General features: G+C 38.5%; 5 protein-coding genes and 1 long non-coding RNA gene across 14 annotated transcripts in view; 2 read left to right on the top strand and 4 right to left on the bottom strand.

Moving 5' to 3' along the window:
* LOC118278720 (alpha-centractin) overlaps positions 1–21,206 on the bottom strand; it is an 800,945-nt gene that overhangs the window by 357,139 nt on the left and 422,600 nt on the right. The window lies entirely within an intron of this gene.
* LOC126912297 (uncharacterized) overlaps positions 1–21,206 on the top strand; it is a 126,150-nt gene that overhangs the window by 29,478 nt on the left and 75,466 nt on the right. The window lies entirely within an intron of this gene.
* Positions 1–21,206, bottom strand: part of LOC118278399 (uncharacterized) — a 136,103-nt gene that overhangs the window by 47,829 nt on the left and 67,068 nt on the right. The window contains exon 11 of one of the 3 annotated variants that reach the window (XM_050703752.1): positions 9,920–9,933. The exons of the other annotated variants lie outside the window; for them this stretch is intronic. The gene's annotated coding sequence lies outside the window, so the exon portion shown is untranslated. Of the gene's footprint in view, positions 1–9,919; positions 9,934–21,206 lie in introns of those variants that run through there. 3 annotated transcript variants of the gene reach the window in all.
* Positions 1–21,206, bottom strand: part of LOC118279032 (synaptic vesicular amine transporter) — a 418,685-nt gene that overhangs the window by 357,139 nt on the left and 40,340 nt on the right. The gene's annotated exons all lie outside the window — the stretch shown is intronic.
* Positions 1,043–6,149, bottom strand: LOC118278400 (uncharacterized). Its single transcript, XM_050703684.1, has 5 exons — positions 5,930–6,149; positions 4,910–5,072; positions 3,813–4,020; positions 2,613–2,893; positions 1,043–1,610 (listed from the first exon to the last, which is right to left on the bottom strand). The coding sequence occupies exons 2-5, from the start codon at positions 5,065–5,067 to the stop codon at positions 1,058–1,060; spliced, it is 1,200 nt and encodes a 399-aa protein (XP_050559641.1). The 5' UTR covers positions 5,068–5,072; positions 5,930–6,149; the 3' UTR covers positions 1,043–1,057.
* Positions 6,555–20,144, top strand: LOC118278669 (conserved oligomeric Golgi complex subunit 7). Its single transcript, XM_050703528.1, has 17 exons — positions 6,555–6,691; positions 6,825–6,911; positions 7,796–7,876; positions 8,190–8,363; positions 9,023–9,169; positions 10,005–10,122; positions 10,962–11,131; positions 11,952–12,053; positions 12,995–13,127; positions 13,669–13,802; positions 14,297–14,431; positions 15,469–15,655; positions 16,638–16,820; positions 17,424–17,518; positions 18,308–18,391; positions 19,073–19,166; positions 19,922–20,144. The coding sequence occupies exons 1-17, from the start codon at positions 6,689–6,691 to the stop codon at positions 20,026–20,028; spliced, it is 2,034 nt and encodes a 677-aa protein (XP_050559485.1). The 5' UTR covers positions 6,555–6,688; the 3' UTR covers positions 20,029–20,144.

The raw sequence follows: 21,206 nt of genomic DNA, 5'->3' as shown, positions 1-21,206 counted from the left end.
TAGAGATATACCTATTGGAAGATATTTAAGTGTGGGAGAGCCATGCTTCGGCTCTGCTAGGCCGGCTCGACCGGAGTGATACCTCGACCTCGCCTCACAGAAAACCGACGTAAACAACGCTTGCGTTGTGTGAGTGAGGGTACCGGAGGCCCAATTCCGCCCTTCCCAATCTTCTCAATCCCCGATTCCCGAACAACAACCCTTAAATTCCTAACCCCCAAAAGGCTGGCAACGCACTTGTAACGCCTTTGGTGTTTCAAGTGTACCTACATGGGCGGCGGTGATTGCTTGCCATCAGTTGATACGTCGCGTCGGCTCGTTTATCGGTGTTCCATAAAAAAAGAAATAAAAGTTTTGTTTGTCAAAATTTTTACTTTAACTAAGTAGTAAAATAATATTACGCATTCTGTTATTACCATGTACCTTTAAGAGATTGTTACATAAGTATTGTTTTATGATTAATGCATTTAATATTTCTATCGTGTAAACAATTGTTGGTGAGCCAAATAAAAAAAAGAAACGTCATCGTATGGCGGGAAAATTTAAACTGTGGTTCGAGACATTGTCAAGATGGCGGTGTTTAAAGAATTATTTTTTAAATGTTTGAGAATTGAGGGTCAATCTATCTAATTATGTATTGTTATTGTTGTTTTTCATTACCATTATTAGTTTCGGTTTACCTAATCATGATTTTGTATTATATATATTTTATGTTAACGTTTTGAGGGTCAATCTAGCTTTTGTATTACCTATTTTTGTTGGTTTGCATTTAAATTATTAGTTAGTTTCGGTTTAGCTAATCCTTATATTGTAATTTTATTTAGATGTTAACATTTTATTTAGATGTTAACATTAAAACTTGTTTTATATTTTGTGTCTACTTATGTAAATACCATGAATATTGCGACTAAATATTATGTACCGATAAAATACAAAGGTAAACTTTTTTTTATCGTGTTTTTATATTTTTATAGGCGGCTCCTTTGGCGCCCTACGTGTTGCTCACACGAAGCAACTGTATATACAAGACTTTAATTATTTTTTTCATTAAAATGAACTACTGGGGCGGGTCGTTATTATACCATAAAAAGGTAACCCATAAAAGAAATAAAACAACAGTATAGTGTTTCATCATTTTAAATCGATTAGCAATAATTTTTAAACGTTCCTCATTCGTTTTCTTCTTTTTCTTCAGCGAATGGGGGCCATAACCATTTCTCTTCTTTACAGATCTCTTCACAAGTTTAATTTCAAAGTACTTCAGACCACATTTCTCGCACTCATACCTCTTGCCGACCTCACAGAGGGATTTGACAAACTCATAATTCATTGTGGACTTGTTACGACAAAACGAGAAACATAGATCGCATAACGAGAGTATTTTCGAGCCAAAAACCCATTTGCCTTCAATGTTCTCATCGAAAAACTTTGGTAGATAATCCAAGTCTGTCTTTTCACAGCCGCCTTCAATGGAATCCTTGTGAAATGTTAGGTAGTGGTGCCTTAAAACCTTCGTACCACCAACAAGATATTGTTTGCAAATCACACACAAACTGATTTGAGCATTTTCTATTTTAATATGCGTCGCTTCATGGACAATCGCATCGAATCTGGAAAAAAAAATAGAACTTTCGTGAAACAATTTTTTTAAGGGTGAAAAATCATCCAATGATTTCGCGCGGATCTCTCAGGGGTCTGATTCTGCTAGGGCGACGAGTTAACCTTGCTCGGCGTCCGTAGACCCGCACTTACGGTGGCCGGAGATCGTGAAACATACTAAATTAATTATTATGTTATCGGCTTACTCACAATAGCAGCGTGACAGAAGAATATGAGCTTCTAGCATGGCTTGAAACTAGTAGAGTTCCACGTCAAATAGTCACGTGACTAAGCCGATAACATAATAATCAAAATTTAGTTGCAAGATTCCGCTACACATACGCACGCACACACACACACAGACACAGATTTTTATAATGAAAATATCGGTTTCTTCCCGTACATTAACAGAGAAAAGCTCTACTAGTTTCGAGTTACAAAGGGACTCTTCATCATGAGCAGCGTGCGCAGACGCGGTGACGACGCCAGAGTGAAGATGCCAGATTCGAAACTAGTAGAGCTTTTCTCCTTTAATGTACGTGAGTAAACCGTGATTTTTATTTAATTTACACATACAAATCAACATACATTGCAAAAATAAAGTCGCTTTCTCTGTCCCTATGTCCCTTTGTACGCTTAAAACTTTAAAACTACGCGACGGATTTTGATGCGGTTTTTTTTTAAGTAGATAGAATGATTCAAGAGGAAGATTTATATGCAGAATACATGCGTAATATATCACCATTGCATACATGCGAAGCTAGTATATTATAAAACGGTTTTTGACTGCACGGTTGGTGCGGTGGCTGGGCAACTGGCTGCCGCGCAACGGGTAGCGGGTTCGACTCCCGCACGGAACAACTCTTTGTGTGATCACCAAATTGTTGTTCCGGGTCTGGGTGTCATGTGTATGTGAACTTGTATGTTTGTAAACGCACCCACGACACAGGAGAAAATCCTAATGTGGGGCAACGTTTTTAAAAAAAAAAAAAAAAGGCTGTAACAAGACTTACCTCAAAGGAAAACTCTTAGCACACTTCTTGCACCGATACACCCCAGGTTTCATCAATTCATTATAGTGTATACTTCTTGAGGTAAAGTCATCATCATCAGTGATGTTAAACACTTCAATATTGACTTTGCAATCAGTTGTGAGATCATTGAGGACTTGAGAACAGTGTATGATGACCGGATCATCTTCCTCGAAGACCAGTCGACTTTGTATTGGGACTCCGCTATCAGGTACTAAGGTTTCATTATACACATTATTACTGCGGCCATTTATTTGTTTTACCTGTAACAAAAATTAAAAATCTGTTTTATATCAAACTTTTTTTGTATGGTAGAAGTCGGTAAACGAGCAAACGGATGATGGACTGATGGTAAGAAATCGCCGCCGCCCACTACGCAACGAATTTTGATGCGGTTTTTTTAAATAGATAGAGTGATTCAAGAGGAAGGTTTATATGTATAATACATGCATAATGTATCACCATTGTACGGCCGCTCATGCGAAGCTGAGGCGGGTCGCTAGTATAAAAAAAGTGCTTTTGTTTTAAAAAACAGGGGCACGAATGGCCCTCTATTTTCTTTACCGCCTCTATCAAGTCAGGTATAACCTTAAAATCTTCAGCTTAGTCGCAAAAATACTATGCTGAAAACCGCATCAACATCGGTTCAGCCAAACGCGAGATAATCGCGCACAAACATACATACATACATAAAGGTCAAACTGAGAACCTCTTTTTTTTGAAGTCGGTTAAAAAGCTAGTAAAATTAGTTGGCTAAAGCTTAGTAGAAGACGAATCACTAACAATAAATTAGATTTTTAGTTTTAATCCCGCTTATAGATGTAATTTTTAACATGCGGTGTGCGGCGGCTTCCGCATCCCGAAAGCCGCCGAGTCAACACCTCCTGAGGATGCTCCGTGGAGGAGCGAAACATATGTCGAGTGGTATATTGCATGTTATTTGTGTTTTATGTTGCACCTCTGCTGCATGAGCATTTAATTGCGGGCGGGAGGGCGGTGCTGCACGCCGCATGTTAAAAATACATGTATAAGCATAATGAAAACTAAAAATCTATTACATTGTTAGTAATATATCCATGCTAATAGAATCCATGCTACGGATTCCCGCAAAGTAACGCCTGATTATATTCTATACAGAAGATGAATCTTTAAACTTAAAATATTAATTAAAAAGATACTTACATTTGTGATGCTTGTCTCATTAAATTGGCTAACATTGCTATCCTTGACTAGAAAATTAGATATAGGGACATTGGGATGCTTCTTCACCGAGTGGGAGAATAAATCAGCCTCACTCGTGAAACTATGTAGGCATACCGTACACTGTATTATATTCTGCTTCAGTAACGGTATGATGATATGCTTTACGTTGTGGATCAAACTTGAATATCTGTAATGGAGAAAATTTTGGATTAAATCATCACACATCAACAGTCTAATAAGTGGCCACTGCTGACCAAAGGCCTCGTCTCGTACGGAGAAGGTTTGAGCATTAATCACCACGCTTACTCAATGCGGGTTGGCGATTTCAAACTTATAATTAGAAATTATAAGCTTAGGTTTCCTCACAATGTTTTCCTTCACCATTTGTCAACCCTATGCTTATGAATATTTATTAAAGTAAGGCACAAAATAATGCCTTTTATCAATTTTACTGTTAACTGAAATGATCTTTCCACTGGTTTAAGCTGAGAGAGCTGCCCAATCTATGGTAAATATGCATCATCATCAAGCAATCAGTCACACTCTATCCACTGTCTCACACACTCCTCCCCCAAAGACTATGGTAAAACGGGGTGAATAGAATTCAAAGGTTGTAGAGACACAGGAATGGGGTAAATAGATGTTAGAACATTATTCACCCCACTTTTGTATCTATTAACCCCTCGAATTCTATTCACCCCGTTTTAACACATTGACTGTCCCATCTATTTTGGATAATCTCGTTGGTACGTCCAATGGAACTTAAAATATTCTACTGATAAAAAAAGTATAAAATTTCGATGGAACATTTAAGTCTTATTTTTTCAAGTCTTTGTTCATACGTCCCTAGAAAATTCAAAGTTCGGGCTAACACGTCCCGTCGCAGTAAAGGCAGTTCAGTTGCCACTGACTAATGCATTACATATAATGCACGGACGTCACAGCCAGATCATATCATGCATTACATGTAATGCACGGACAGTCAACGTGTTAAGGTACACATTGTAAGGTTGGAAGCGACCTGCATACAGCTGTTTCCTGCCATCATCACAACACCCAAATAGAAATAACCTCACCTATCTTTTGAGATTCTCTCGCAGAACTCGCATGCTTCAGGACTGCGTTGACGTAGACTCTCATAGGAGTTAGGATCCTTGCTGCCTATGATGCTCACCATCTTCAATGGAACATCATCATCGCTGTCGCTACTTATACTAATCGCTTTACTCCTCATTATTGCTGAAAAGATTGACATGGTAATATTCATATTTTTTCTTTTATAACGTCCCACCTTTAATCCCTGAATGGGTAGGCAGAGGTGCACATTATGGCACATAATGTCAATGTACACCCACATTTCACAATTTATGTTGTAAGTCCCATGGAATGGGTGGTGAGCCTAGTGCCATATACTGGAATTTACTGGATTGATAACTAATTTGAATTTGTATAACTAAAATTGTGTCATTTATGGCCAAAAAGTGGCTGTTGTTAATTATTATTGTTTATAATGTTGCAAATAGGTAGCTTATGTACAGAACCACTATCACGTTATCCAGTTATATTATAAATGCGAAACTGTGTGTATCTTTGTTACTCAATCACATCAACAGCTGATCAAGATACAATTGAAACAAAGGTAGATTTTTGTCTAAAATAACGCACAGGCTACTTATTATCTCACAGGAACTCGCTAGCAGAAGCAGATTAAGGGTCAGTGGGTCAGTTTAGTAAGGCATAATATGCATTCAAATGTTAATTTCGTACAACACGAAATGCGACGATATTCCGCACTTACTCGACTGTTAACATACGTTTAAGGAACCAAAGAGGTTCTGTATTTAAGTTCTAAGCACACAAATAGCCGTTAAACACATTAACACAGCCAGCAAGCCCTATATTTTACGTATTGATTAAATTGACGTCACTTCATCGTCGTCAATATTATTATCAATTTAACGTTAAAAAAAGACATTTTAATAAAATTCTGATAGTTCTACAAACTAATAAAGAACTGTTTTACAGTTTATTAACACTGGCACATAAAAATCAGAGAAGAAAACATGAAAAAACGGTGAAAAATTGAAACTATTTACCTTTTTCGAAATTGTAACCTCAATTTGTAGCTAACGGATTTTCCTAATTCAATAAATAATACATTGTAATATCATAAATTAAGTAATAAATAAACACCTTAATCTAACTAATACTAATTTTACTATTTATTTAGACAGAAAACAAAATTCCTTGCATTTTTAACGTTCAACTGACTTTAACAGTTTTTTTTTCTTTGACGTTTCGTATTTCTTTTTTTTTTAATATTGTCAAATCGTCAATAACACAAAGTTTATAATACTTCCGCTCTACGTTTTATTTTATGTATTACACTGCAATAGGCATTGTCGCATATTTTGTTATTATATTATCATCATCAGCCACAGGACGTCCACTTCTGAACACTACTGCTGCTGATAAGTCTCTCCTAATGACTTCCAGAAAAATTGTTGTTATAAATGTTTATGAATTTGAAACATGGCCCAAGCAATAATATCATTTTTTTTATATTGATAGAACAGAATGTTTAATTTTATAGGGACAGTCAGATACTGATCATAAGTATCATATTGTACTGCTAAAATGCCGTATAAGTACGAAACGGTAAACGAAAAACAGTGAAAATGAAAACAAAACGTAAATATGCAGAACATGCTATACATTCGTCTATGGCTATCTACTGTCAATGTCAATGTAATTTTGACAGCTTTATGTCACGTCATATTTTTATTTTGATTACATCTCAAAAAAGTCGGCAAAATATTTTGAAAAATACTATTTCCGACGTGTCTTATTAGAAAATGGTAATTATTAAACCTTTCATATCTTAATACTAATGCATACTGAATAATTAAACTGTAATCTTATCAATTAAAGTCAAGTTTTCAGTAAAAATATAATTGTAGTGTAAAAAGTAATGTTTTTATATTTTTTTAGGATTTAAAAACGTTTGGTGAGGATAATTTTGATCCTAAACAGTGGATAAATAAAGCATGGAGCTCCAGTGGCAACCAGGAAAAGGAGGTACTATCTAATAACTTTTTAATTTATGTATTTAAAAAACAGACAAAACAAACGCAACTTTGCTTTACACTGTGTACATAGCTGTAGTCCCTAAGACAAACTAGATAAGTGGCGGGCGCCAGGTTACAAAGGGACGCGCGTGTCCAACTGCTAATAGAGTGATGGTGGAGACTAAATAATTTAGGGGAGCCTATCAGATGCTTGACTAGGGTGTTCATTACAGTGGACTTCCGGTAATCCGACAAACATTTTGCAGGGCAGTGTCGGACTATCGAATTTGTCGGATTATAGAGCACTGCCTAAAACCCCCTATAGTCCGGATTTTTTTACAAAAGAGTACCTTGTAATCCGACCTATTACATATCCAATGATAAGATTCTATATGTTATATGACATAATTATTTGAAGTACAAATCATACTTATGTATGTCGAATTTAGTAAACTTAAACATAAAATTAAGCATAAATGCAAATGCATGTTACACACCAAAATAATCAAGAATTATTAAACAAAATCATGTAATGAATTTATCAAATTATGAAGTTTTGAAATATGTATGCATAATTTTTTTTTTTGTTTAATATTTTCAAATACATATCAAAGTCATGTCGGATTACAAGGGGCGCCGGATCATACAGGGGCCGGATTATCGGGGGTCCACTGTATTTTTAATCCAGCTCTGACTATGAATAGTGTGGTTTTTATATATTTATTTTAAGCTGTGATCATCCCACTGTAGGGCAATGGCCTCCTACATCCACTCCTCTCTGTGTAGAATTTCTGCTTCCAATCCTTATCTTAGGTGTTAAGTTCATCCCGCCATCTCCTTCTGGGCCTGCCGCAACGTCTGTAGAATGTTAATGTTGTGTATTTATGTTTTCAGATATTTGTAGCGAATACAGTATCAAGATTGCAGCTGTATATGAAACAGTTGACCAATGCGTTGGATGAAACCACTACACAGGTTTGTCATTAGTAGTATTGAATCTATTGTAATGTTTGAGTGTTTACCACACTAATCTCCTGAAGTACAGGTCCAAATTGAATAATTCTTTTAGTGTTGGAAAATCCATTTATCGAGCATTTGTTTAAAATAAAGCAAACTCGAACTAAGCGTACTGCTCCCATGCGATTTTACCTATGTTGTTTCATAGCCTTTATGTTTATACCCTTCCTTCTTTAAGAAATGAACTATCCAACATAAAAACAATGATTTAATTTGAACCACTAGTTCCAGAGACTAGTATGTTAAAACAAACTTTATAATATTTATACAGATAGTGACATCGATCCCCCGAATCCTACAAGATGCATCGTCCCTCCAGCTTGAGGGTGCCATGCTGCAGCAGAAACTGTTGTCTCTAGAACAGAAGGTCCAGAGTGTTGAGGAGCAGACCGGACACTCCATCGAGAGTCTACAGAAGATAGATACGTTGAAGAGCCGGCTTGAAGTGAGTTATAGTTAAAGATTTGTTTTTATTTAATTGATATAACTATAAATAGTCATGACATCAACAGCTTAATTATTAGTGGCCACTGTTGACTAAAAGCCTCTTCTTGCACGGAGAAGATATGAGCATTAAAAAAAAATTAATCACCACACTTACTCAATGCGGGTTGGCGATTTCAAAACCAGAAATTATAAGCCTAGGTTTCCTCACGTTTTTGTTCACTGTTAGTCAGTGGTGTCTAAATAATCTTAGAAAGTACATATATAACTCGGAAAAAGTCACATTGGTCTTAAACCTCCGGGCCACCACGACATTTACTCAGTTGCTTGCCTAGTTTGCCTTAAGGACATAAAAATCCAAGTGTGGGAGAGCCATGCTTCGGCATGAATGGGCCGGCTCGACCGGAGTGATACCACGGCCTCACAGAAAACCGACGTGAAATAACGCCTGCGTTGTGTTTCGTTGTGTGAGTGAGGTTACCGGAGGCCCAATTCTCCCCTTCCCAATCCCCAATTCCCGAACCCTTAAATACCTAACCCCCAAAAAGCCGGCAACGCACTTGTAACGCCTCTGGTGTTTCAAGTGTCCATGGGCGGCGGCGATTGCTTACCATCAGGTGATACGGCGTGTTTCATAATACGGCTCTGACATCTTTACAGAATGCTGCCTCGGCTCTCCGCGAAGCCGACAAGTGGGCGGCGCTGGCTACTTCTTTAGAAGACATATTGGAGTCTGGAGTGCCGACCCAGGGCGACAAGTTGGGTGAACTGGCTGAACAAGTGGCTGCTATGACCGCTAGTCTTGAGGTGGGTAACTTTTTAACTATCTTTAAAATAATTTTTAGTATAGTACGTTTTAAATACCGATTTCAACCGCGTTTTTTTGATGTTGGTTAGTACATATATTGAAATGTGTTAATGTAATTGTAAATACAGATAAGCCTAAGGTAGTTTGTATGTAACCTGTTATTTTTATTGTGCATATTGCTTTATTTATGTTGAGTGACAATAAATAAATAAATGAATAAATGGGTAAATAAATGTGTAAGTTTGTCCGCGGTTATCTCGCAGTTTTGAACCGATTTTAATTCGCTTTTCTGAAAAGTATGTGTTAGAGCATAAGTAGTAGCATTTTACGTATGTTTGTGTGTGCGCGTACGCTTGTGCGTGTATGTGTGACATGGAATCTTGGAAATAATTTTTTAAGCAGATATCTTTATCCGATTGAGCTGCAATTGCAACTAAAGACAAAACCAATTATTATGTTATCGGCTTACTCACGTAACTGTTTGACGAGGAACTCGACTAGTTTCAAGCCATGCTAGAGGCTCATATTCATGAGCAGCATTCCGCGACACACGACAAGCGATTGTCGCGCTGCTACTGCATTCAGTAGTTCCTCGTCAAACAGTTACGTGAGCAAGCCGATAACATAATTATTACTTCTAAGTACGTTTTATACGTAGAAATGACGTATTTGCTCCCACTCCTAAACTTTGATTCGTTTTATCTAAGTATTGTTACCTTATATGACAAAATAAAAAAATACGTGTCTTATATTTTTCCATTACCTAACTGACGGACTAAATAGATTTTTAATTTTCATACCCCGTCATCATCTCTATTGTATTTTCTTATCCAGGTACTAAGTGATGCTCCGGATTATGAGAATAAGCGTCTACAATTGGAGACTCTCTATAACAGACTCGAAGCGGCCATCAGCCCGCCATTGATCGAAGCTCTCACTCAAATGGATGCCGGTAAGTTTTTTTATGATAAAAGCCGTTAAACGAGCAGACGTATCACCTGATGGTAAGCAATCGGCGCCGTCTATGGATACTTGAAACACCAGAGGCGTTACAAATGCGTTGATGGCCTTTTGGGGGTTAGGAATTTAAGGATTGTTGGGGAATCGGGGATTGGGAAAGGAGGAATTGGGCCTCCGGTAACCTCACTCACACAACGCAAGCGTTGTTTCACGTCGGTTTTCTGTGAGGCCGTGGTATCACTCCGGTCGAACCGGCCCATTCGTGGTGGCGGCGATTGCTTACTATCAGGTGATCCGTCTACACCTTTACCGGCTTATTTATTCAACTTCACACCTTTTATCCTCGAAGGAGTAGGCAGAGGTGCACATTACGGCACAATGCTATACTATACAATGCATAGGTACACCCACTTTTTACCATAATATATATAAGTGCCATGTAATAGGGGGTGAGCCTACTGACATATACTGGGCACAACTCCAGACTCCGTGTTAATACTGAGAAATTTTCGAAAAATCGAAAACAGCTCAGTAATAATGTTTATTTTTTTTTTATAAAAAAATAACATTTAGTGTACAGACACTATATTATCTATACTAATCTATACTATAATATAATAAACCTGAAGAGTTTGTTTGATTTTTTGTTTGAATGCGCTAATCTCCGGAACTACTGGTCCGAATTGAATACTTCTTTTTGTGTTGAATAGTGCATTTATCGAGGAAGGCATAGGCTATAAACATTACGCTATTACCAATAGCAGCCAAGCAGATCGGGTGAAACCGCGCGGAAGTAGCTAGTTTATTATAATATGCTATTACCTATGCCAGATCGCACAGCGACGTACGTGTCTCTGTTCGCGGGTATGGGTCGCACGGTGTCGGTGTCGCGGTGTTGGCGGCGGGCCGCGGCGGCGCGCCTGTCTGCCGCGTGGAGGAGACTGGACTCACACACCCTGGCTGCACTCAATCGGATGCTGTCCAGCGAGGCTGGGAAGCAGGTAGCTATGTGAAAAATCTACCCTACTAATATTGGGCTGATGCCTAATCCTAAATAAATCTGCGGACAACCTAGCGGGTTTACCGGGGCTCCGGCTCGACGGGCAGGAGTAGGAACGGGGTGGTTTTTAGTCAGTAAGAGTCCGACACTCCCTCTCGCCTCGCCCAAGGCGGGAGAAGTCATTGGATGATTTTCCACCCTAATAAAAAAAAACCCTACTAATATTGTAAATGTGAATGTTTGTCTGTTTGTTTGTTTAACCTTTTACGTCAAAACGGCTGAAGAATCCGTTTACACAGACCGGCTCAGAGAGGAGAGCAAATTTTTATCATGTTCCTCGATAAATGCACTATCTAACACAATAACAATCGGCTAGTTTCCTGAGTCAAAAATAAATTATTTCCACTTTTCACTACATTCATTCAAATATTCAAATATAATGATACTTTCATTCATTGATTTTATGATCTACTTAATTTTCGAATAATTCTAGCAAATGTTGTACAAATAAGTCAGCTAAAAATCTGATGACGTCATAAAGCACTATTTCATACAAAGTTCATAGAAAATATCGTTTTGACGTTTCGAAAAAAGTATTGAATTTGACTAGTAGGAAACTAGCCTATTATTCAAATCGGACCAGTATTTCCGGAGATTAGCACGTTCAGACAACGATAATGCTGAAGAGTTTATGTGTTTGATCAGTAAGAGCCGAGTACCGGGTGAAACCGCGTGGATTACCTAGTTAAAACTATAATTAATATTGTTATAGAAATTTGTATTTAATACTCACACAAAATAAGGTTGATTCTCTATTACAGGTGGATTGGTTGACGAATGTACTGAAGTCGGAAACTCCTGTGACAGAATTGATACGACTCTACACGGATTTGTTGCTCTCCTTGGATCCTTCGCCTACTAAGGTAAATCAAGTTTTCAAATAAAATATCTATTTTGACTTTGACGTAGACTTTGAATTTGACTTTGAGTTTGACTTAGGTTTTAATTAAGTTGACATTAATATAGACTTTGGCTTTGACTTTAACTTCATTTTGATCTTGACTTTAACTCTGATTTTGACTTTGCCGTAGACTTTGCCTTTTACATTAGACTTTAGTCTCAGCCTAGCCAGACCTTGTCGCTATATTTAGGTAACTTTTCCACCAGAGATGTGCCATGTAGTTATGCTACGAAGATGTAATTGCTAAGCTGGAAAACTATGTGACCGATTCCACTGATACTAAGCTATGTAGCTGTACGAGGAAGATGCGCAGCTCGAGTATGCGATGTATCTTTCCATATAAAAACATAGCTTATCTGAGTCCGTTCCCACCAGTGCTAAGCTATGTGTACCAATGAATATAATTGGTAGAAGCCAAACGCATCCACAGCAACGTAGCATATCGCATATCTAGTGGAAAACAAGCCTTATGGTAAGCGTCCACAGGCCCGCATCGGTACGCAACGGATTTTAGTTTGTCTTGTATAGAAACTCATACAACTGCGTCCACTGATCCGCATCGTACGGACCGCATCATCGGCAATGCCTACATGCGATGCGTGTCCTGATTGAAAAAGAGTAACCTATGGAGTTTCTTGCTCGTTCTTATCCATAGGAACCTACACTTTGGAACGAGCAAATAGAGCAACTAGAGGACTGACCGACAGACAGACGTTATTATTATTATTATATTTGCTTTGACGTTCAAAAGTGCCTTCCTGGTCTATTTGAAATAAATGATTTTGACTTTGACTTTGACTTGCGTACTGATGACGTCATACAATGCGTGCGATGCGTACGATGCGGGCCTGTGGACACTTACCTTTATGGGTATACTTAAGTAATGTCTAATTTATATTTCAGGTAGTTTCAGCTAATTTAAAGTTATGTTCGTCGTCTGACGAAGGGATCTTGCTATTGACGGATTTGAGGACGGATATAGATGATTTTGTAAACTGCATACAAAATATACTGGACGCGCCGCGACAGAATAAAGGTAAGCTACCCTTGCCGCGGTCGGTTTTAGGATGGGTGGTTTTTTTTTCGTAATAACTATCGTGAGACATGCTAAATTAAATAAAAATCACGGTTTACTCTCTAAATAGGCCGAGCGACACGCTGCTCATGATGAAGAGTCCCTCTGTGACTCGAAACTAGTAGAGCTTTTCTCCATTAATGTACGTGAGTATACCGAGGTTTTTAGTTAATTTGGATGAGTGATTGTTTATTAATAATAGGGTAGATGACTAATTTTTATTTTAATATCAATCTGGTGGATTATTTTAAAACGTTATACACGACCCATGTTTTATAAGTCGCATGTAATAGGTGGTGACACAATTCCAGACTCCGTGCTACTACTGAGAAATTTTCGAAAAACCGAGAAAAAGTCCAGTAATACTTTACCCGACCCGGGAATCGAACCCAAGACCCCTGACCCAGCAGTCGCACTTCCAACCACTACACCAACAAGGCAGTCAGTAAAAATATATTTATTGTCTGTAGTAAAATAACAAATTATGTTTTATTTATTACAGAGACAGTCACACCTAGTATAATCCGTGACTTCGCTCGGGCTGCGTACGCGCCGCTTAGAGAGCTCCTACCAAAGTATACGGAGTTACAAACAAGACTGTTTCTTGATTACTTGAATGATCCACAATTGAATCAGGTAATTATTAATAGATAATTTAACGTCACGCCTTTTATCCCCGAAGTTGTAGGCAGAGGTGCACATTACGACACGTAATGTCGCTATACAATGTACACCGATTTTTCACCATTTGTGTTACAAGTCCCATGTGATGGTGAGCCTATTGCTATATACTGGGTACAACTCCAGACTTCGTGCTACTACTGAGAAATGTTCGAAAATCCGTTAAAATATTTTCTCTTTGCTGCTCATTTTATTCTCGGTACCTTATTTTCGCAGACTTTATCTTTGAACCCTAAGGCTGACTGCAATATGGCATTAAGTTCGCCTTATGTACCATTATTCAATTGTATTGTGTACATTAAAGATTAAATAAATAAATAAAAAAAGCCCAGCAATACCCAGGAATCGAACCCGATACCCCAAGCCCGGCAGTCGCACTTTCGACCACTCGACCAACGAGGCAGTCAAGTCAGATATGTAGGTACTAAAATGTCATTATTCTTTCATAGGAGGATCTTCTAGAGCTATCTAGAAGTATACTGACGGTATCGGAGCGCTGTGAGGGCTGGTTGTCCACCGCCTTCAGCAAAGTCAAGAGGATCGCCGGAGAGGCTCTCTACGCCGTGTATATGCCGGCAGTAGAGGTAAGGCATATAGGGTGACTGGTAATTAGTGAACGATATTTAAACACGTGATTGTACTCATGATTACAAACAACTTTCCCGAAGATACTTGGTTTGTATAGTCGTTAGTTTTATTTTTATAGCAATAACAAAATTACAAATTTCATTAGCACGCGCGTGTAAAGTTCCAAAATACCTACCTAGTTACTAGTCTTCCTATAACGCGGACGCCTCGCTGCTAACAGTTGATCATGCGAATATTTTTTGTAGTAAAATAAAACTAACGAGTATACAAAAAAGGTTTCTTTGGGAGTTGGAGCATTAACCATCGTTAATGCCGCTGCGTTTCTCTGCACGGTTGGCGCTGTGGCTGGGCAACTGGCTGCCGCGCAACGTGTAGCGGGTTCGATTCCCGCACGGAGCAACTCTTTATGTGATCCACAAATTGTTGTTCCGGGTCTAGGTGTCATGTGTATGTGAACTTGTATGTCTGTAAACGCACCCACGACACAGGAGACAATCCTAATGTGGGGCAACGTTTTTTCAAAAAAAGAAAAAGTGTTTAAAAATGTAGTGATTTAGTTCGAAATATAAAGAGATTTTCTAGAGACCCCATGATAATTTCGAATTATACAAATGTTAAAGAAGGGCCAAATTAAAAGTACCTTTAACCGACGAGCATGCATGAAAAGACTGACTGTTGATGAAGCGAAAGAGATATGTAAGAACCGTGGCAATTGGCGTTCCGTAGTTTCTGCCTACCATTGGAGACAGGCGTGAGGTTATGTGTGTATGTCTGGAGAGGGTTGAACCATTGAAGTTTTTTTATGTTAAATGGGCCGACATTTGGCCGCTATCTCGCCCGATGGTAAGTGATGATGCGGCCTACGATGGAGCACGTCTGCCCATAAGCAACCTATTCACTCGGGCTTTGAAGACACCCAGGTTATACCCATCAGGAAACACAGAAACACAGCTTTAAATTAACGAGAAACGACTGTACTAAGAAGAAGAAACGTTACCTCAATTCACTGTCTAACGCCTAATTTTCTTCACAGAACTTCGCGTCATCCCTATCGAACCTGATAGCAGCGCACAGTCGTCGCATCGAGTCTGCCTTCCTATCCTCAGCGTCAGTGGGGCAGGTGACCGGGGTCCTGTCCAACACCTTCCCAGCCTCCCTGATGCTGCAGACTGCTGCAGCCAATATCCTCGCTGCGTTGGCCGAAACTAGGGATGTTGAAGGTAAAATTAAAGATGTTTAACTAAGAAATCACGGTTTACACGCGTATATTAATGGAGAAAAGCTCTACTACACTGAATGTGTGCCGACCCGGCGACGTCACGCACTCCTTATATACGCCTGCTAGTAACTAGTCGAGCTTTTCGCCAGTAATGTACGTGAGTACATAGGCGTAGCCAGGGGGTTTGGGGGTTCAAACCCCCTCGAAAAATGCGTACCTAGACATTACAGAGCGTTATTTTTCTAGTTAGCATAGTACATCCCCTGTTTGGCAAAGGTCTGTATGACTACCTATGAATCTGTTTATTACATAATTATATTCACACATTTCATGGGTCGACTTTCTTGAACCCCTCCCGAAACTAAAACCTGGCTACGCCTATGCGTGAGTAAACCGTGTTTTTTTAGTTAATATCCATTTCTTATGATATTTATTTTATAATTTATTGCACACATACATAAAACACATTTACATTGTAATAGTATTTAGAATACAATGGGCGGTCTTATCACACACGGCGATTTCTTCCAGACAACCTTTGGATGGAATTTATCAAATGATCTGGGAATGGGTAGTGCGTGCACAATAATTCAAAAGGGGAAAAACAAACAACTAAAAATAAAATTTACAAATTACACTAAAATGTTCTATAATAACATGAGAATTAGACATATGACTAATGTAATAAATAAACTAATATTAATATAACAAATAAATAAATATTGAGTAATAAATATAAATGCAATATGATAACTATATTGATTATTATGTTATCGGCTTACTCACGTAAATGTTTGACGAGGAACTCGACTAGTTTCAAGCCATGCTAGAGGCTCATATTCATGAGCAGCATGACGTGAGTAAGCCGATCATAATAATTAATTTAGTATGTCTCACGAAAGTTACAATAACATCATGATAACTATATGTGTGTGTGATATATGATTCAAAGCGTATTTTTAAAACTATGTATTAATTTCTAGAATCGAAAACTGAAGATCCATTACATGACCTACCAACCTTACTCTTGGATCCTGAGGTGAGACAGAGGCTCGCCTCCTTCAGGGCGGAGCCCCCGGCCTCCGCTGCGGTCCTCAGACGCACTAAGGATCAGCTCAGGAACCTAGCCAGAGTCATATTAAGGAATCCTATTGATGTACAGCTAGGTAAGTCTCTCAATGATGACGTCACCTAGTGCCGTTCAAATCATTATTCTAATATATAAAATTTTCATGTCACAATGTTAGTTACCGGACTCCTCCGAAACGGTTTTACCCATTTTTAGCAAATTTTGTATGCGTATTTAGTAATTCTGAGAATAGGCTACTAGGTATCTATTTTCCATACCCCTAAGTGATAAGGGTTTTTCACCCTTAAAATTTTCCTTTTTTACTTTTTGACGAAATTTAATGTATATTTTTTTTTGTTTTTATAATGTGGTAGTTGCTTTTCGATGTTAACAATATAGGGTGACTGGTAATTAGTGAACGATATTTAAACACGTGATTGTACTCATTATTACAAACAACTTTCCCGAAGAAACTATTTTTGTATACTCATTAGTTTTATTTTTATCACAATAACAAAACAAAATTTCATTAGCACGCGCGCGTAATGTTTCATGATACCTACTAGTTTTCCAATAATTTACATAACCTCACGCCTCTCTCCCATGGGGGTAGGCAGAGACAATGGAACGCCAATTGCTACGAATCTTATATACCTCTTTCGCTTCTGTTTTTCTAACAATAAATTAATATTGTTTTCAGATAAAATACCACAGTTATCAGTATGGAATAACAACGACGCCCTCTCTACTGATCTCCCAGACTTCGCGTTATCACCACAGGAGTATATCACCGAGGTACGTATGTTTAAATGTGGGAGAGCCATGCTTCGGCACTGCTGGGCCGGCTCGACCGGAGTGATACCACGGCCGAGCAGAAAACTGACGTGAAACAACGCTTGCGTTGTGTGAGTGAGGTTACCGGAGACCCAATTACCCCTCTACAATTTATCCTATTAAAACTATTAACGTATTCATTGACTTAAATCAATTTTTTTATGTTATAAGCCGGTAAACGAGCAGACGTATCACCTGATGGTAAGCAATTGCCGCCGCCCATGGACACTTGAAACACCGGAGGCGTTACAAGTGCGTTGCTGACCTTTTGGGGATTAGAAATTTAGGGGTTTTTGGGGAATCGGGGATTAGGAAGATTGGGGAGAGAGGTGATTGGGCCTCCGGTAACCTCACTCACACAACGCAAGCGTTGTTTCACATCGGTTTTCTGTGAGGCCGTGGTATCACTCCGGTCGAGCCGGCCCATTCGTGCCGAAGCATGGCTCTCCCACACTTACTTTAAATAAGTGTTTAAATTTCATACCCGGTCATCATCCCTATTCTTAGATTCTTACCGCCACACTCAGAGTCGTTTAATGGTTACTTAACCCAGTCCTTAGTAATTGTTTTCGATACAAAATCATTACTAAGGAATAGTTTAAGTAATCGTATTTTTGAACCTTCATAACTTGAGCTTGGGTTATATCAGATAAACAAAATTTTCGGGATGTGATGTCAGTGGTAGACTTAATAAACCTTGTAATTTTTTTACAGATTTCGTAATAAAACCGCATTTTTAATGATTTTCAGATCGGTCAGTACCTAATGACGTTGCCGCAGCATCTTGAAATGCATTTGTCAGAGAAACAAGCGCCTTTGCAGTTTTTGTCTGAGGTAAGTGATAAACAAGTATTACATAAAAACAACTGCTTCGTTAGTCGAGTGGTCGCAAGTACGACTGCCGGACAAGGGGTCTCGGGTTCGATTTCTGGGTCGGGCAAAGTATTACTGGGCTTTTTATCGGTTAATAAATTTCTCAGTAGTAGTACGGAGTCTGGAATTGTGTCCAGTATATGGCAATAGGCTAACTCCCTGTAACATGGGACGTATAACACAAATGGTTATCTTAATGGTGATTTATGACACAAATTTTCAACCGATTGAGCTGATAGTTTCAATACACGTTTAGTTTGCATGACAATAAATGCTAAACTTAATAAAATATTGGTTTTAATTTAAGTTATTATTTTATATTAGTTGGTCGTCAGGAGGTTTAAGACGCCCGCTACTCATGCATGAAGGTGCGGGTTGGAAACCTACCAACGGCAAGTACCAAAATGTGACTTTTTCCTTTCAAAGATTATTTATACACCACTGACAAACGGCGAAGGAAAACATCGTGAGGAAACCTGGGCTTATAATTTCTAATTATAATTTGAAATCGCCAACCCGCATTGAGCAAGCGTGGTGGTTAATGCTCAAACCTTCTCCGTGTGAGAAGAGGCCTTTGGTCAGCAGTGGCCACTTATAGGCTGATGATGATAATGATGATGATGATGTTACATTATTATACAGGTATGCACACACACATGCGAGGTGTATGCTGAGAAAATTCTAAACATACGCAATATGGACGCTTTGGGAACGAAACGGTGTCTCAATGATATTGGTGAGTAATATTGACTTATGATATAATACTAATTTTACAAATGCGAAATTACGTCAAAATGTTTGAAGGAATCGGGATGAGATTTGCAACTGGGTTAGATTATGGTCTGGAATAACACTTAGACGTATAATAAAATATGTGCTAGGCTACATTTTATCTGTAATTTTTATCCCCCTTGTTGATTTAAGAGGTGGATGATGAATGAAACTAATTAGAATACGAAAAAAATATATATGTATACTAGCGGACCCGACAGACGTTGTCCTGTCTACACGTCTTCAATTTGAAAATTTGTCGGATCCAATGTAAAACATTCCAAAATCAACAACTACTAATAAATTAAAAATTAATTAAAAAAACATTGTCCAGCGGACAAAATTGTGAATCTAAACCATTCTCAGATCCCCTTGAACACACACAAAAAATTTCATCAAAATCGGTCCAGTCGTTTAAGAGAAGTTCAGTGACATACACACTTACAGAAGAATTATATATATATAAAGATTGAGCTACACTTTTATAAAACAGCCATATTTGTAAACAAAAGAAAAAAACACAGTGTTTCAACAAAGTGTGTGTGTGTGTGCAAATCGAGATTATTTCCTTTATTCATTTCATCAAAGGCAGATTTTCATATTGAAATTTGACTTTGACTTTCACTTTCACCTTGACTTTGACTTTGATGTTCATATTGACATTTGATTTTAACTTTCGTTTTCACCTTGACTTTGATGTTCGTTTGATTTTGTTTTCAGTATACCTATCAAGCGTGGTAGAAGATTTGGGAAGTACCATAACACCGTCTTTGAAGAACCTGGAGAAGTCACTAAGAGCTGCTGCGCCTAGCCAACCTGCTGAGTAACGGATTTTTTATAGTATAAGCCGGTAAACGAGCAGACAGATCACCTGATGGTAAGCAATCGCCGCCGCCCATGGACACTTGAAACACCAGAGGCGTTACAAGTGCGTTGCCGGCTTTTTAGGGGTTAGGAATTTAAGGTTTGTTGAGGGGATTAGGAAGATTGGGGAGGGTTGTAATCTGGGGGCACGGTAGTGCCCCCGCCAAGACGAGCCAAGCGAAGCGCAAGCGCAAGGGCACTACCTACCTTTTCTCGAAGCGCTTCGTCGTATTTTTGAACCTTCATAACTTGAGTTTGGGTTATACCAGATAAACAAAATTTTCAGGATATAATGTCAGTGGTAGACTTAATAAACCTCTAAAGTTTCAATTGCATAGCTCTTATACTTTAGATTTTATTGATATCTAAAATACCCCGATTTCGTCACTCACTCACTGATGATCAACAAAATTCTTAAGGTACTTCCTGAAGTCCTAGAAAACTGAAATTTGGTATGTAAGCTAGTATTAGTACCCAAACAACAAAAAAATCCTAAAACTTGGAACTTTTACCCCCAACCCCTTAAACTAGGGGGTGAAAGTTTGTTCGAGACTTCCGCAACTTTTGACGCTAGAGGTCTGAATGCGGCCGCGGAGGGGTAAAAATCTGAAATAGGGCAACTTAATTCCCTATTTCCTGCTTGAGATCTGAAAATTATACACAAGTACATAGAACACTAACTTTTCATCAAATCAAAACATTATCCTACCCATAAGTACTTAGATATGAATAATATTACTACACTTCACTTCGGTAAGTGTTTATTAATCAACCTATACTTTTGAACATAAGCATCGTAAGTATAGTATGCGCCAACGCCCGCCGCCTGCCCCCTCGTCCCCGCGCAGTAGCTAAAAATAATCGGCCCGTCAGCGAGCGCGGCACCCGAACGCGGGCAGACGCGCGAGGGCAGACGTCGTTGACGGTTGTCTCGTTGAATGAAAAATTTTCGGAATATCTCGGTGATTTAAAAGTTTGCTATCGCAGAGAAAAAAACCATTTGCCTAATATTTAATTGTTAGTAGTTTAGTAGGTAAAGGTTTAGATACTAGTGTTTTAATTTTCATTGATAAAAAGTATTAGGATTACGTTTGCAATTTTCTTATAAATTTAGTAGTTTAGTAGGTGAAGGTTTAGTTAG

The sequence above is a fragment of the Spodoptera frugiperda genome, chromosome 24 (genome assembly GCF_023101765.2).
Source record: "Spodoptera frugiperda isolate SF20-4 chromosome 24, AGI-APGP_CSIRO_Sfru_2.0, whole genome shotgun sequence".
NCBI classification, from domain to species: domain Eukaryota; kingdom Metazoa; phylum Arthropoda; class Insecta; order Lepidoptera; family Noctuidae; genus Spodoptera; species Spodoptera frugiperda.
This window is presented reverse-complemented; position numbering and strand designations above follow the sequence as displayed.